Source organism: Pteropus alecto, unplaced genomic scaffold (assembly GCF_000325575.1).
Source record: "Pteropus alecto unplaced genomic scaffold, ASM32557v1 scaffold73, whole genome shotgun sequence".
NCBI classification, from domain to species: domain Eukaryota; kingdom Metazoa; phylum Chordata; class Mammalia; order Chiroptera; family Pteropodidae; genus Pteropus; species Pteropus alecto.
The window spans coordinates 5,792,775-5,810,910 of record NW_006436284.1 but is presented as its reverse complement, the minus strand read 5'-3'; the positions used below and the strand labels follow the sequence as shown (position 1 = coordinate 5,810,910).

At 32.2% G+C, this 18,136-nt stretch overlaps 1 protein-coding gene across 1 annotated transcript in view; it reads right to left on the bottom strand.

Moving 5' to 3' along the window:
- Window positions 1–262: 262 nt before the first annotated feature.
- DDX4 (DEAD-box helicase 4) overlaps window positions 263–18,136 on the bottom strand; it is a 48,852-nt gene continuing 30,978 nt past the window's right edge. The window contains exons 9-21 of the mRNA XM_006912487.1: window positions 18,072–18,119; window positions 16,299–16,346; window positions 16,148–16,195; window positions 15,781–15,923; window positions 15,032–15,184; window positions 13,682–13,836; window positions 11,564–11,693; window positions 10,107–10,225; window positions 8,758–8,903; window positions 2,977–3,076; window positions 1,901–2,171; window positions 1,635–1,745; window positions 263–349 (exon numbers count right to left, since the gene is read on the bottom strand). Coding sequence (XP_006912549.1) covers window positions 263–349; window positions 1,635–1,745; window positions 1,901–2,171; window positions 2,977–3,076; window positions 8,758–8,903; window positions 10,107–10,225; window positions 11,564–11,693; window positions 13,682–13,836; window positions 15,032–15,184; window positions 15,781–15,923; window positions 16,148–16,195; window positions 16,299–16,346; window positions 18,072–18,119 — 1,559 coding nt within the window. The remainder of the gene's footprint in view (window positions 350–1,634; window positions 1,746–1,900; window positions 2,172–2,976; window positions 3,077–8,757; window positions 8,904–10,106; window positions 10,226–11,563; window positions 11,694–13,681; window positions 13,837–15,031; window positions 15,185–15,780; window positions 15,924–16,147; window positions 16,196–16,298; window positions 16,347–18,071; window positions 18,120–18,136) is intronic.

Sequence of the window (18,136 nt, the reverse complement as noted above, 5' to 3'; positions counted from 1 at the left end):
GAATACACTAGAAATAAGCAAGACATTTAGAATGCTTTAATCTTTCCAGTTAACACCATTTGTATCAGTAACTGCAACGTGGTATAACTTTTAGCATTTCACATAACTAGTCAGTAAGGATTTTTTTTTTAAGGGTAGGAGTAAGAACAGAAGGACAGGAGATAGATGAGTGTCGGGTTTCACACTTGTAATAAAAACTCAAAAATCAAAACTGTTTTCTTGTCTGCATCAAACTGTACCACCAACTTGAAGTTTGTTTTATTTAATCCCATGACTCATCATCTACTGGACTGGGAGCTTGTGAAGAAGAAAACCCTGCTGTGTTCAAAGTGCTCTTGCCTTGGTAATTCTTTAAAAAAAAGAAAGAAAAAGAAATATTTAATTATATGACAGCTTTAAAGTTACACTGCTCAGACTGAGAGCAAGGACTCATGCTTTCCACCATGTCTTCCCCAAACATATGAAGAACTTCATTCTCACTAAACCCAATCCATTTGAAAAAAGACCCATATCAATCTGGGAAGTCTAAATTACATAAAATATTTCAAGAAAAAAATTTTGTAAGCCAATAGTTTTGGCAAGTGGAAAAACTTAAAGCTCTACACGTCAATGAATAAGCATAAATATTTAATGATTAATATGGTTCATGGTTTCTGCATAAAGGTGGTGTTGCTTATAAACTGACAAATTGGAAAAGACATAAAACTCATCTCTAGTATGTTATCTTAGTAAATAATGTGGTCAGAATTCCAAAAATAAAAAATTCCTACATTTATATAAGAAGTGATCCCCGATTAGTAATCACTTGGCACTATACATAATTATTACAATATTACTGACTATATTCTCTAGGCTGTACTTTATATCCCCGTGACTATTTTGTAATTTCAATTTGTTCTTCTTAAACCCTTCACCTTTTTCACCCATTCCCCCCAATCCCATTCCCATCTGGCAACCAATTTGTTCTCTTTACCTATGAGTCTGTTTCTGTTTTGTTTGTTTTGTTCTTTAAATTCTACATGTGAGACCATATGGTACTTGTCTTTATCTGACTTATTTCACTTAGTATATCACTATGCTGTACACTTGAAACTAATATAACATGTTGAATGTCAACTATAATTGAAAAAAAAACAAAGACTATTTAAATAAAAAAAAGTGGATTGGTGGTTGCCAGGGATTGTGGGGAAGGGGCAATGGGGATTAACTGCTAAATGGATCGGAGTTTTATTTTAGGGTGATGAAAATGTTTTGGAATTAGAGAGAGGAAGTGGTTACACAACATTGTAAATGTACTAAATGTTGAATTTTTCATTCTAAAATGTTAATTTTGTTATGCAAATTTCACCTCAATAAGAATTCCTATAGAAAGTTCAAAAGATCCCCATTATCAAAATATGCCAGCAAATTTGAGAAAGGAGGATGTTTGAGCAATAAATTTCGAAGTTAATTCTTCATCTTTTAAGACCAAAAATATGTATGTACTTAAAATTTTAGAGAAATATTCAAGTAATCTCCTAGGTATAAAAACAATGGTTTAGATAAATATTGAATGTTATAGTTACTTCATAATATTAGACACATTTACAAAGAGTAAGTAAAAGCCAGATTCTTAATTTTTCCCCTCAACTAACCTTTCTAGTATCAACTGATGCAAACACATTTCCTCTTGTACTACCACTGAAGCCAGGAACATATGTGCTAAAGGCAATTTCTTCCAACCACGCAGGAACATCCTGTTGAGCCTTTAAAAAAAATTAACTTCATGTACAACATGCATAAATAAAATCTTAAAGATTAAAACAATTTATTTTTCCTTAACATACATATGTATAAAATGTCTACTTTCAATGATGAGGTAAGAACACTCTCCATTTGTTTTTAAAAATTTAATACTTACATCTGACAGTACTTTCACCAGAGGCTGTGCTAAATGGCTATCTGATTCAGGATCAAAAAAGGAAATAGCTCTGCCAATATTTCCACAACGACCAGTACGCCCAATTCGATGAACATATTCATCAATGGTGGAAGAAAGGTCAAAATTAATAACATGTTGAACATTTTCAATATCCAACCCTCTGGCAGCTACTGAAGTAGCAACAAGAACTGGGCACTTTCCACAGCGAAAATCTCCAAGAGCTTGTTCTCTCTCTCTCTGTTCCCGATCACTTGAAAGAAAAGAAAGCATGTATTTTAGGATAACTCTTAAGAAAATAATGAGAACCATTAAAGTTCAACACATAAATTTTTTAATAATAAAACAGTGACACTGAACATTAATGTCTACTTCTTACACACCATGTATTACACTAATCCCTTTCAAGCCATTATTTTATTTAATTCTCACAATACTTTCAGGTAGAACAATTATCTCAATTTGCAGATGAGGTAACAGCTAATATATACAGTCAAAATATAAACTAAGTATGACAAATGTCAAATCTCACCTATTAATAATCTCTATTAATAATCTTTCTAGGTTGAAAGATTATGTATATTTGAAAAAAATATACAACTACTTAATTAGAATGCTTTCTCAAAAATACTGATTATTTTTTAAAAACTATAACCTCAGAATTCTACATATTCACTGATTAATATTTTAAAACTACTAGTGAAGCATCAAAAAAGTTGTGTTAATATGATATTTTTAAGCATTCCAATAAAAAAATGTCAAGCATCAAAAAGATTAGATTCAGCAGAGGAAAAACTAAGATCTATGGACCAGAGAACCTTAAGTGAGATCTTTTGAGAAGTTACCACACCTCATGAAGAGTCTTAAGACAGATCTTTCACTCACTCATCCCTGCCACTCAGTTCTTGTAAACACTTAAAAAGAAGATTAAGAGTTTAGATTTTGAGAATTCTGAATCCTATTCCTTGAATTGCATATTAGTTATAGATACTGATGTTTCTTAACAAATGACACATAGAAGTTACCTCCCTACTAGGAAATCATATAAATCTACTCACCCATGAATACTTGTTGTTGATATCTTTTCTTGACAAAGAAAAGTAGCAATAAAATCTGCTTTTTTCTTAGTTTCAACAAAGACCATAGTTCTTTCATCACCTACAAGACAATGAAACAATGATTAACACTCAAACTAAAAAATCAGGAAAAGAAAAGAAGGATGAGGGGTGAGTAGGAAACTGTCTCATCTACCACTTTATTCCCAGCACCTAAACCTGGGCCTGGGAGGTATTAGGGACTCAAATATTTCCTGAATAATGAATGTCAAAGATAAAAAGACAAGGATTTTTTTTTTTTTTTTTTTTTTACTTTAGGAACTAAAAATATTAGTTTCCCCTTTGCCCTTCCCAAGTCAACAGCAGGAAGTAGAGACTTGGGTACAGATAAGTGATAACTACCTGCCAACTCTTAGTAATCCCAAATTTGTCTCAGGTCCCTCACTTCCCTCTCTATATAAATAAATGCCTTTGCTCTTCCAAGATAATCCAATCTTTCATTATGCATTAATTGCCCAAAGTATTTATAATAATGGCATCCAACCTAGGGCTGACAAACTCTAGAAGAACGGTCTCTGATCTTTTTGGCACCAGGGACCGGTGCTCCTAAGAGAATCTAATGCCTGATGATCTGAGGTGGAGCTGAGGCAGTGACGCTAGCACTGGGGAGTGGCTGCAAATACAAATTAGGCTTCAGTAGCTTGCCAGCCACTTGCGCCCTGCTGTACTGGTCTGTGGCCCAGGGGCTGGGGACCCGTGCTCTAGAATATTTCACATCACAACTTTATCTCTTAATCCAAACCTCTTTACCCCCAAAGTATCTTATATATAAAGAAAATTAAGTGATAACTTTTTCACAGGGTCTTAATGCATCAAAGATTATTTACTTGCAAGTTTAATTGGTAGAAATTCAAACATGAACCAGATTTTTTCCACATAAGGAATTTCCCTATAAAATGTTAGAAAGACGATAGTTATAGCCTTAATGAAAGAATGTATTACTGTTCATAATCCCTCTCCCCCATCTCCCTATCATCTGGCTTCATTTATTCAACACATATTTAATGCCTAGAAGATATTCTAGGTGTTGGAAATACAGCAATGAAACAAGGCCGCTGCTGTCATTGTGGGGATGCAAATAATAAACAAATTTATGCATGAACTCCTAAAAATGAAAAATTCAACAGGATAAATGGTCCCAAGAAGGTTACTTTAGATGTACCCTCTTCTAGATGACATCTGAGGAGACATGAATAAGATAAGGTAGTGAACTACTCAGGTACCTGAGGAAAGAGCATTACAAGAGAGAGTGAAGAACAAATAAAAGGCTCTGAGGCATGGGTTTTTTTGATGTGCTCAGGAAACAAAACATACCCCAGAAAATGGGCCCCCATGTGGCCCCTACACTCTGGGAAGAGGAAACAGCAAGTACAAAGGCCGTGAGGCAGCAGTGCACCAGGTATGTGTGAGAAATAGTAATGAGCAAAGTGTGGCTGGAGTAGGGTAAGCAAGGGAGAGCAGTAGAAATGAAGACAGAGAGGTGACAGAGGCCATTTCACGCAGGGCCCTTTTTTACTTTGAGAAGGGAAGCCACTGGACTTTCAGCAAAGAAGTGATAAGATCTGATCTTTGCCTGATGAGCAGCTAATGAATTCTGTATATATATATTTTGATGGTAGAACCAAAAAAGATTTTACTAACAGATCAGAAGTATAAGATAACTCCAAGATTTTGTGTCTGAGAAACTGGAAATTACAACATTAAGACAGGAGGACTACGAAAAAGGTTTAGATATTTATGTCTCCACTTTAGACAACCAAGTAGAGAAACCAAAAAGGCAACTGATTCTTGCAATAAATGAGTTAAATCTTTGAGACATAGTCATTTTATTTATGATTAATGATTTTATGTTTCATGGTTTTTTCTCTTTTTTTTTTTTTTTTGAGGATATCAAGAACACCCATGTCTCAGAGCCTTTATATTTGTTCTTCCCTCTGCCTTGTCATTCGACAGTTTCAGAGCTCATCTAACAAGATGCCCAATAACAAAACTGATTCATCTGATAGAGTCAGGTATAGAAAATACTGAGCAACTTAAGCCTTGATCTCATCTTTTGGTTCCTGGTGTGAATCCTGAGTGGCAATAAAAAAATTTAATTCTGCTGACTCTTTTACAACAAAGGTTATTCATTCTTTTCCTTGTCGTCAGCATATAGCAGAGATCTGTTGACTTTATTACATATTTATTTTTTAAAAAAACAGAGCAAAGGTCTCTTATTTATGAAAGAGCTATCTTTCTTTACAATCATGTTAGCTGCTGTGTTTATTTTTAAATGCTTTGTCACTTCAATTAAATTAGTAACCAATGTTAATACACTGTTCCTCAGACCCCAATGACCCTAATCGAATATTCAACTCTCCTCTTACAATTCTTGATTTTGCCTTTTTAAGAACAGACCATAAATTTACAAAAAGAAATCCACCTAAACCACCTAAGAGATTCGCCAGAGAACCCCAGGAAAAATACAAAGTCTTGTTATTTTACTTTATAAAATAAAAGAGAGGCTAAAAATAATTAGGTTTGTTTGATGTGTTACTATTTTTAAGAGTTGCATGGTAAAAGCTGTCAAATCAGAAGAGACATTAAACTGCCCGAGGTAAAATGTGTAAGTAAAATATTAATACATTTCAAAAAAATGTATACTTCATGGGAAGTCTCTGGAGAAGTGTAAATCCCCTTGTTGTTTTTATGATGTTTTTACCTTCAGGAGAACACTGATCAAAACACTCATGAAAATAACTCTATATAGTCTTTCTATATTTATCAAAGGCCTGAAGGTACACTTCTGATACAACACTATAGTGCTGCCAGTCATAATCTCACTTTTTATGTAAAATTTTATTTGGTTACAACCTTCTTTTTTAATTTGAATCTAGAATCTTTCAACTGGGGATGTACATCAGACACACATGGCGTTTTGTAAAAATACAGATGACCATCTCCTATTCTACTCTTACTTAATATATGTACTTGATATTCTTGGTATGAAAAACTATGTCTACCCATTTTCAGAAGTCAGAAGTAACATTCATATGCCATGAATACAGGCTTAATTATCATCATTTGAGACATTTTGTCTATACTTTGTTAGAAATAGCTTTATTACTTTTATTTTGCATGCCATAGAAACAATCAAATTCCCTTATTAGTATTCTTATTAAAACCACATCAGATCTTCCATATTTAACAATTATCAGTAAAAAATTAACCATAATTATTGTCTTTGTCAAAAATAGTTTTTGACACTTGCCCATAGGCTGTGCTATAAGCCAGAGCTTGTATCTTCAACAAAGGACAGACTCCTAGCCTTGTGGGAAAGGACTGTACCAGGCACTTCAAACTACTGATATTTCAAAGAATAGAGTCTTGGGGAGAAGGTTCTAAATCAACATTGCTTTGACAACTTTCAGATCATATCACTGGACTGAGCAGGATTTTTAGGACTAGTTCAAAAGCAGATGGAATCATGAAAGTAGACTGCTAACATCCAATGAAACAAAAATTACATAAAAAATCTGGGGTACCTTTATGAGAGAATTTCACTCAAATTTCTAGGAATTGCAAATGAAATATGGTAGGGAGAGTTTCTTAGACTTAGTTTTTATTCTTCAGGTAACAAATAATGAAGCCTTTAAAAATTCAATCTCAGATTTACAATGCAAACTTCCAGACAAAAGTTAAAACTTTAGTAATTGTTCAATACTAGATTTGCAAAACAAACGCAGGAAGACCTATATTGTTAATGAACAAGTCTTACTGCATCTATGCAAATAAACCAAACATAATGAAACCAGCCTTTCTTGTAATCAAGAACAATCTGAGATTATTGTGCTCATGGGAAGATATAGGCTGTCAGGAAAAACTGTGAAACACTTTGAAATGAGCAAATTATTTAGCATACCCCTCAGGGTTATCTGTGCCTTTTACTCTCTTCTTTTCTTTTTATACCTCTATTGTGACTGATACAATGCAAATGATTATTTTCAATAAAAAACAAATATTCCTCTCAAATAGAATTGATTATTGCTTTGTGGATATTAACCAGTTTTGCATTTATTTGTAAATTCATTTTAGCCTTCCTGATAGCCTAAACATGTATGTGTTGTTGGAATTCTCCTATGAACTAACAATAATATCTTATTAATTCCCTTGGTAATGAATAAACTCAATAAAATCTTTGACACCCATTCATTTAAAATTAAAATTATTAAAAGGGCAGTTGGTTATACTAGTATGAAATCATGAAAACTATAAAATTTAAAGGCAGAAGGGGAAAAGCTGGCAGATTAAAGAGCAGATAAAGAGATAAATTATATGAACAAGAATACGTAAAATTTGAAGATTTACTAGATGGATATTCTATGCAGAGTAAAAAAAATACAAGAATAAATTCTAAACTACAAAACATGTAACAGTTAAAATAATACAGAAGTATACCAATAATGCACATACACTAATCTCAAAGGTTTCTCAAAGGCAAACCAGCACTTTTGAAAAACTCTATTAGGATTATTCTCAAAATAAGCTTTATTCCACAAATTCATATATTAAAGATCTTAAGGTGATTATACTAGAAACGTGCTCTAACTTCAGCAAAACCATATATTTGCTTATCTCTTCTGCATTTGGAGTTTCAATTTACTAAGCAATTTACTAAGCAAGTTATTTGATCTCTTTATTTCCATGTCCTTCATCCTTAAAAGAGAGATAAGAAAACCTACCTCAGAAGGTTGTTTTAAGAATTAAATGAGTTAATACATGTAAAACAATGAGAATAGTATGTGGCCCACCACAACTATTATTTTTATTTCACAAGCCACAGTATATGTTTTGAAACATTATGAAGCAAACCAATAAAACTCTTCAAACTCAAAATATTTGGTTTTAAAAGATTTTTAAAATAAAACAGCAAAAACTAAAGACTAGATGCCTTTTAAAAGTACTTTTTATATCAACATCTTTATTTTGCTCATTTTTAGAAACAGATGATTCCTTGCTTTCTCAATTCCCCTTCCCAACACTGATACTCAAACTGAAAGAGATAGACTAAAATGGAAGACAGGGGAGGGGAGTGTGGGGAATGTACAGACTATAAGTACACCTAGCCTGTAAGGTAAAAAAAAAAAAGTATTACAATGGACATATTAGAAATTTTTATTTCCAGGTACAAACAAAAGCTATGTCTAACAATGAAATATATGACTTTCTATAAAAATTGTTTGGGGTGGGAGGAAGGGAAAGGATAGCTTTCTTATGGGTATTGTGAAGGAACAGAATTAGATCTTTAAAGTCTTCTCTAACTCTAAAATTCTTTGAATCTATGAATACAGGAAGCCTTAGGAAAGAAAAACTGGCAATTAAAAATTAAAAAATTCATTTTAGGTGGAATAGAGTTTCATGTAAAAATATGTTACTAAACTTATTTTCTAGTAATATATATATATATTTCTGTTGAAATAGTTTTTAGTCAAATCTTATTAAGCAAAGTCTCAAGTCCTTCCTATTTTTAAGCTTTATGGAAGAGAAAGGATTATACTGCTATATAATTTACACTGAAAATTGAATCATAAAAGCTTTTATAAAAGAGCTTTAGAAAAAGAGAAAATAATGAAAACAAACAACACTCATGCCAAACAATTCTCGGAATAATTTTTAAAAGTCAGCCTTTAAAAAAAAAAAAAAATCAAGATCATGACCAAAAATAATTATATCAATGTAAGATACCTATGTTTCGTAGAATTTCGACAAGTTTTTCTCTTTTTGAGTACTGGCCAACTTGGAGAATGGTCTGCTGAACATCTCTACATGCTCCACCCACTTGTCCAACAGCAACAAACAAATAATTAGACTTTAAAAAATCCGCGGCCAACCTTGAAAGACAAAAGATTATTTCTTAATTTATCTTCTTCCATTAATATTCATAATATTCACTGAATTCCTGCAAGTGTTACTTCAATTTTAGATTATAACAGCTATGAGGTAGATACTTATATCATCCAAGTACTATTTTCAAAAGTCGATATAAATGCTAAAATTTTGCAAAACACATAACTACTAGTGAAAAAGTTTGTGTCAAATAATGGACACAGTAATTTCAACTGGATGTACTGATCATGCGAAACTATATAAAATGTGACAGTAACCCTGAGTCAAAGATCTTTTGCTGCTTGAGTCTGGGAACCAAGGGATGCAAGCAACAGGGGTTCATGTACCACCCAAGTGACCCACATAGAAAATCTATACTCTCCGTACCCCTAGAACTACAGGTTCTGCAGGTGTAGAAGTCTTAGTTCCCAAAGAAAGAACAGTTCTTCTAGAGAAAATAGCAAGAGTCTCACTGAATTATAAGCTAAAACTGCTATTTTAGCACTTCGGGCTCCCTGTAGCCAAGAGACCAGTAAGCAGGAAGAATCTCCATTCTAGCAAGGATGTGTCATCCTAATCCCAGAATTCACCAGAGGACATGGTATATAGTATGATACCCAAATACTTGTCAACAATAGGTATGTAAATTTTCTGCCAAAGGCTCTATAATTTTGGTTTGAAGAAAAGGTACCATCATAAAAATAATTTCATTTAGTAAGCACATATTAAATCCTAGCTAGGTGCTGTGCTATAACACACACATTCACATTTTAATAAAATGTGGTGCTCATGCTAAGCCAGGAATAAGGGTAAGAAACAATGAAAAATATGGTAAACTTATTAGGAATACACAGACTTTTTAATCTTTCTATGTTAAAATCTTAAATTAAAAAAAAAAGTCTCGAAAATAAGATATTCATATTGCTTCTGCTTCCATAAAAGCATTTTGTGTACATTACAATTATTATTAAGGAGAAAAAGATTACCTTTTAAAATATATAGCATTATAAATATGTAATATTTATATAATTATGTAGCTATTATATCACAAAATAATATTGCTGCACTTAGACATTGGAATGAGATTAGACACAATCACCCATTTCTTGCCCCACATTGATTTTCTCATAGAATATGCTTTTTATCACAGGAACTACTGAAAATTTAGCTATAGAAAGACATTATCAAAAATGTGTAGCAAAAATTACAAAAGACATTTAGTTTGAAATGGGCAAGAAATTAACTTCTTCATTTCTGGTCCAAAACCCATATCCAGCATGCGATCAGCTTCATCCAAAACTAAATATTTGACTTGCCTGAGACCAATCTTTAAGGACATTTTCAAAAGTTAGAGCAGAGGAATATATACTAGTTAATATATTAAAATAAAATAGTCTCCATAATTCTAGCTATTAATATATTCTTAAAAACGAAGATTAGAAATCAATGCATAAACTGATAAGAACTGTTAGGTAATATACTATTACTGTTTTCCAATTCTCAATTTTCTCTACTATTGTAAAACATATTATAAGACTAGAACAAACCAAAACATCTAGATCAATAGACCTTAATTACTTAAAAATTCTCTATCTTCATTGTCTAATATGTTAGCTACTAGCCACATGTAGCTAGCTATAAAGCACTTGAAATGTGGCTAGTGTGCCTGAAGAATTGAATTTTTAATTTTTAAAGTTAAAGAGCCACATGTGGCTAGTGATTACTATATTGTACAGCACAGATCTAGATTGTGTTATCTGATAAAGCCAGACTTTTTAATGTAAGAAATAAAATTTCCTAACAGGATGACATATACAAATGTCTTATAAATGGCAATTTCTAACTTCTTTAATAAATTCTCCATTCTCTAATCATTCAGGAAAAACTAGAAAATTCTCTTACCTTTGCATGAACACTTATTGTTATAAAAAGATGCACACATTTGCGAAAAGAAAACAAGTGACTTTGGTGCCACCATGGAAAAATCAAGGTGGATTTCTCTGGATAATCTTAATAAGTATTCTAAGAAAAGTGTCTTAATGCAGAAATAACATGTTTCGAGTAACCCCTTTAGAGAAGAGCTATAAGCAAATGAGGTTCATGAAAGCATTGGTTTAGAGATGTAATAATGTGGTATGTGAATACTTAAAATAAGTACATAGCACTAAAACTTCTTTTTAAAAAATTAGAAAATTAACAATCCTGGTTAATATCACTCCCACACTCAAAAAGGAGATAAAATTACTGATGCCACAAGGCTTTCTTCTAGGAAAAAAAAGAAAAAAAGATTTCATGAAGATATGTATGAAGCTAGATAAAAGCATTTATTGCATTTTCTTCCAGTATTGTTGGGTGCAGAATATGGATTCTGGAATCAGATCTAAATTCTAACCCTAGCCCTATCACTTACTAGAGCTAACTGAGAGGTTTAAAACAAATTATACAATCCACTGAGATTGTTTTCCCAAGTATGAAATGGAAAATACTATTTATCTTATGTTGGGATTAAGAATTATACAAGAACCCATTCAAACAATATAATGGGGGCCTAATATATAAATGGTGCTCTAATAAATGTATTTCTCTTTATACCACTCTCTCCCTTTCCCATATGAAAAAATTATTAATCAGTTCCAAAAAAATCTGTTATTCCTCTAGGGCTTACCTTTTCTTTACCTATGATATCCATCAGTCTCCCAGGAGTAGCACATAATACATTACAGCCTTGTACTATCTGTCGAATTGAATGCCCCAACTGGGTTCCCCCATATATAACAACGGCTCTTACACAAGTCCTATTGACAAGAAAAATATATGTAATTTCCTATTTACTTGAAAATTAAACATTTGTTTCTAACAAGACGTAAAACAAAAAAATAATAATAAAGAAAAAAAACTAATACATTCAACTTACAAAAATTAAATTCTTCCCAGGAAGAAACTGAAAAACCATGGGAAAACACTCAGTGCTTTAAATGGATTGTTTTCCACTATTGTGAGGGCTAAATGAGTTATATATACACGAGACACTTATAACTTAGCATATGCTAAGTATTGAATAACTTAGTGTTATTCTAAATGTACCATAATTTAACTAGTCCTCATTTGACATTTAGATACTTTGTCTTTTGCCATAACAATGTTGCAACAAATATCCATTAAATACCTGTTTTTTGCATACATACTAACCTGAATTTACTATGAAGATTTTTGTTTTTAAAAAATATTGTTTTAACTTGATTTAAAAGCATGAAAAGCAACATAAGACATGGGGATTAACAATAAACAAAAACTGGTATAAGAAATATACATCTATTTTTCCCAAAAGACCTATCAAGTTTAACTTTAAAGGGATTATAATCATGTTTTTTCTTCTTTCATTTCAAATTGATTTACACAAAATGGTTAACAGTTTCTACATAGAAAGTTCTAAAAAAAAACTATAAAGAAATACACTAAGATCCCAAGAGATAAAGTGGTAGATAACAAGTGGATAATTACAAAGGAAAATTTATTTAGCATTCAAAAAGTAGTTCAACTTTTTAATAATCAAATAAATTTTTTAATGAAGATAGCTGTGGTGGTTTTCAAATGTACACAAATTCTTCAATACTCCTTCCTTCCTCCTGAAGCGTGTGCAAGTCTAGCTTCATGAGTGTGCAATCCTTGGAGTCAGAATTCCAAGCTTAAAAGAACCCTGAGCTTGGTTTAATGCGCTGCTATTGGCTGTCTTAAAATTCATAGGTTTTCAACAAAGAATCTGTATTTTCATTTTGTACTAGTTCCAGAAAATTATGTAGCCAGTCCTGAATATGGACCAGACTTAGTGACTTTAGTGATGAAAAGTATGTGGCAAATGTGACTGCGACTATTTTATAAAAGCCACTGCAGTCTCCCCCTTGCTCTTTTGCACTGATCGATCTAAGGGTAGCCATTTGCCATTTCCTAAGGACAATCAAGCATCCTTCTGGAGAGGTACAGTCAAGCCTTCAGATAACTGCAATCCTGGTTGACATCTTGTCTGCAATCTCATAAGATTCCCCAAGCCAGAAAAACCCAGCTAAACTGTTCCCCAACTCCTAACCCCCAGAAACTGTAAGATGATAATTATTGTTTTGAGCAATTATGTTTTAGGATAGTTTGTTAAGCAGCAATAGATAACTATTACAATACCAAATACTGACAAAGTGGATAGTGAAATGGGCATTCTCATATACCACTGGTAGAAATGTACATTGGTGCAAGTTTTAAAATACGTTCATACCCTTTAACATTAAATTTATAAAAACCTAAGAAATACTTAAAACATAAAAATAGAAAAAGTTTATAGCAGCTGTACATTATAGTTTTATTTATAGTAGCCCTAAATTAGAAGCAACCTAAATGCCCCAATAGGAAAATATATACACATGGTCAATCTTAAAGTCATTAAAAATTAGGTCTGATTGTGAAATAAGCAATTTTCCATATTACATGTAAAAGAATAGAAAATTATTAGGAACAGCCTAAGTTTATTTTTTTAACATTCATTAAAAACTACCAGAAAATACACCAATATGTTCACTATTACCACTTACTTCTATTATCATCTAATTTTTAATAAGCATGTTCCTTTTTTTAAATAAAAATAAGCAGGGATTCCATAAACAAGATTATGAAAAAGTACATTTCAATTGAGTAACACTAATTACATGAGTGCATTATTACTGAGTTCTTCCCGAAATAAGCGAGAAAAATCTCTAAAGAGAGACTTGTTTATGAATGGCATTCCAGATGTACTTACCCAAAAGAAAATTTTCTGGCTTCCAAATAGATCTGATTGATCAATTCTCGAGTTGGTGCTACAATAATACACTCTGGTTCCTGCAGTTCTTTAAAACGACTGGCAGTTATTCCATCACGCATCATATGAGCCAAAATTGGCAAGAGAAAAGCTGCCTAGAAGTTAAATTGCGTAATTTACAAATGTATAATGCATCATCCTTCTCCCTGTGGAAACCCATTCCTCATTCCCTTATAACCATTAGAGTCTTCTTCCACCTTGCTGGTGAATTTAAAGTAAAAAAGGAAAACAATTTTTATTTCAATGAGTTTTTAATATTTAGGTATTTATGCTCAAATTATATAATTAAAATATTTGATAAAGTTAATCTACCCTATTAAAACATTTTTTAGTTCTTCAAAAAAAAAAAAGCATACCCATGACTCTAAATATATCAAGCAACATTAACTTGTTTATAGAGGGAAACGCAGATATAACTTGATGGAAATTATTACTACATTTTGTGACTATTCTAAATGAGACTTTCTAGTGTAGTAATAAAATTATTATTCCTAATGCATGACAAAAAGTAGTCCACGAGTAGAGCAAAAAATGGGAAAACACTCATTTGGATTACTAAACACATCACCCTTACTGAAATTATATTGGGCAAAACAAATTTTTTTGCTATATTTTTCTCATTAAGCAAATTAGACACTAAAATCTGCCTCTAAAACCATTTAATTCATACATCAGCTGCTACATTGACCATGTAGACTAAGACTAAATTAGTATGAACCAAGATTCTATGATTCTGGAAATAAGTCTTTAAGATTCATCTCATGGAACCCTATTTAATAGACAAATCCCACAGATTAGTCCTAAAACCAACCTGGTCTTATCAGAATTCTTTTAGAACTAGCATAACTTGAGGTCACTTCATAGTAAGGACCAGGTACAATGTATATAGCTATTTATCATTATTTTGACTCCAAAACTCTATCAGTTACATTACACAAATTATTTTTCTCCCTTTCTCTGTGTTTTACAGCCTCTGGTGCTTTGACCTGCAATTATTTTGTTTCAGATACTACCATGTTACAGAAGGAGTTGAGCATATTTAGAAACAGATTAAATTACCCATTAACTGCAAAACTACCCTAGAAAAATTCAAAATTCTCTCTTCAGAAATACACAAACCCCAATAAAACCAGAAATCAAAAACAAAAACATGAATATTTATTACAGCTCATTGAAATTATCTACAAACTTTCAATCCAACAAAAGAGATTCAAGGTACTTGAGAAGAACCAAAGTTCAAAAAACTTTAACAACTTGAATATGGAGAATACATGTGGGAAAGAGGCTTACAGTTTTTCCAGATCCTGTCTGAGCACAAGCCATCAAATCCCGTCCTGCTAGTATAATAGGAATACTGTATTTTTGCACAGGAGTAAGTTTAGTATAACCGGCTTTCGCAATGTTGCTATTCAGTGTCTGACAGAGATTAGCTTCTTCAAAAGTCTGAAAAAAAGGGCAGTGATTAAATTTCATATAACATATGAAGATCATTCCATAAACATATTCCATTTGAATTAAACTTTTTGTTAATTTCACTTTATATACTAGTTACTTTATGCATATGCCCCCAAAGTAATATCCAGAAACTGTATATAATTAAAGAGTATTCCCTGTAGACAGGGGTTCTAAAAACATTTTTTTTTGCCCCCTATAACCTGAGATACAAATAACTCTGATCAGTAACAATGGCTCATTATCAACAGGGCTCCCTGACTCCTTAGAAAATCACTCCCTTAAGATACTCTCACATACTTAAGAAGCAGAAATCTTGAATCTCTAGGAAAGGTATTCTTTTTAGTAAATTTAAATAAAATTCTCATCCTGGTTTGGAGAGGTGGGGATGAAATACAGTACCCTCTCTTTCAAAATAGCAATTAATTCTACTGTAGATGGTAGGCATGGTTCTAAATTTATAACATAAGTCATTAGATACTAAAGATGAAATTTCTGTATTTTTCAATATCAACTTAAAGAAATGCCCCATGTATTTTAAAAACAAAGCTTGCTACAGTCAATACAGAAATAATTATTACACTAACCAAAATTGCTGGTGGTGCATCATGTCCAGATACTTCTACAAGAATAGTATCATATTTGTCAAAGTTTATGCCTGTCTGATAATGTGCAAAGATGGAGTCCTCATCCTCAGGTGGAGGAGGTGGTATATAGGTCACTTTCGGTCCTTAGAATTTAAATAAAAAACAATCTACATTACAAGGGCTAGAAGGAAAATTAGAGGGAAAACAAAGATTGACAAAATCAAATTTTAAATACTATATAACTTCCTAATATTTACCATTAAAGTTTTCACTTAAAATTATAAAAAGTTAACTCTGCTTTTAAGTATTTCGCACTTTTATTAAAATGCAATATACATTCTTGTGGATCACACAAACATTAACATACCTTGAGTGTCACCACTTTCTCCTCCTTCAGCTTCTGACTTCCAAGAATCTTAAAGGGAACCAAACCCAAAAAGAGATAAAAATTTTTAAAAATTGAGGGGTAAAAGGACACTCATTATAAAAATCGAATACCTATCTAAAGTAAAACTTACTCTTTCCAGAGCTTGTTATTATTTCTTCATTTAAACCTTTATAACCACCTATTAAAGAAATCCATAGTGACAATTAGTCAAGATACGAGGCCATGCACATCTTTATTTTCATTGCTTATCTTCAAAGAGAACAAGTTCTAAACATGTACAGACATCCTTAAAGTCTCTTTGTACAAATAAAACTTGAGGCAATTAAGATAAACAGAATCCTGAACATTGTAAGTTTCTTTAGCATTCGAAATGCTGTTTTTATGCAGATGACACTGTTATATATTACCATTTTTTGTTTAAGCTATTATGTCACTTAATTCCTATATTCCTCGGCAAAGGAATGTATTTTCTAAAAGGAACTAAAAATTCATCTATTTTGAGGTGTCTCCACTACCACCTCCAGGTTCTGTGATTTCCTAGGACTCAGAATACAGCTGTACCCATGGCTATGACTTATTACAGTGAAAGCATGAGGAGCAAAATAAGCAAAGGTAAAGGTGCATGGAGCAAAGTCCAAAGAAAACCACGCACAAGCTTCCCAGAGTCCTCTCCCACTGGTTTCACACAGGACATGCTTAATTCTCCCAGTATGGAGCTGTGAAAACACACTGGAAATGTTTTCTACCACAGAAGCTCACTAGAGACTAAGTACTCAAGCTTTTTATGAGTGGCTAACAAAGTAGGTACCTTCTGCCCAGGATGCACGGAAATTCTAGACTCCCAGAAGAAAAGAGGTGTTCAGCATAAACCATACTGTTGTACAAACAGTATAAGAACAGCAAGCCACTCTTACCAGTTAGGGTAGTAAAACCCCTCCCCAAATCCAACTTACCAGATGCCAGGCAAAGGAAAGGCCAAGCTTATAAGCAGCACTTAATCAATAGCAGTCAGGCCTGTTAACTCTTTTCTACACACTACCTTTCTGATTTTTTAGCCAACTGGTCATCTATTGTACCACTTTCACATAGTATCACAAAACAGACTAAAGACTACATTAGAGTTGAAAAGCTAACTAGATGTAACATTTTTACACGAGAGCCCTCTAATTTTCTTATCCACAAAAGATCTTGAAATCCTTTTTCAAACAACATGTGAGCATTGGTAGACTATATGGTTTAATTAGCTATTAAGAATCTCTTTCTATAATGAAGAATCCAAGAATCAGAGGAATAATAAATAGGCAGTTCAAGGTAGTTGTCACTTTGAATGCTCTCAGACCAATAATGATCATAGAATTTTTCAGAGATATTAAACAAGTTTATTGTTTTACCAGTCAGGAAATCATTTTAACTTTTATATGACATTTATGTATTTATAAATCTGAAAAATACTTTTATAAGACCAAATCATATATACTGAACTTTCATTATCCCTTATACCAAATCAAATAATGATCTCATGATAAACATATTGTTTTAATACGATTTGTACACAGAGATATATCTCAGTTTTAACATTTGCATGGTATCCTATTTTATGTTATATTATTTATTAAAGTTATTTATTGATGACTTGTAGGTGATTTTCAGTTTTTGCTTATAATAAAAGAAGCTTCAGTGAACTATCTTGTACATATATATTGAGCAAATACATCTATAATATATAAATACTATAATAGAATTGCTGGATTGAAGATTATTAAATAACTCTCTGAAATGGGCTGTGCAAATGTATACTTCTCAAAGTATTTATAAAAGCAGTAACAGTTACTTTTAACTTCAAAAATTAAACTTGGATTATAATAAGTTTTATCACTTACAGGTAAGACAAATAAAAACTTACCTCGTCTACTTCCACTGCCACTTCTGCTTTGATAAATGTCACCATTACCTGTAAGGCATTGTTTC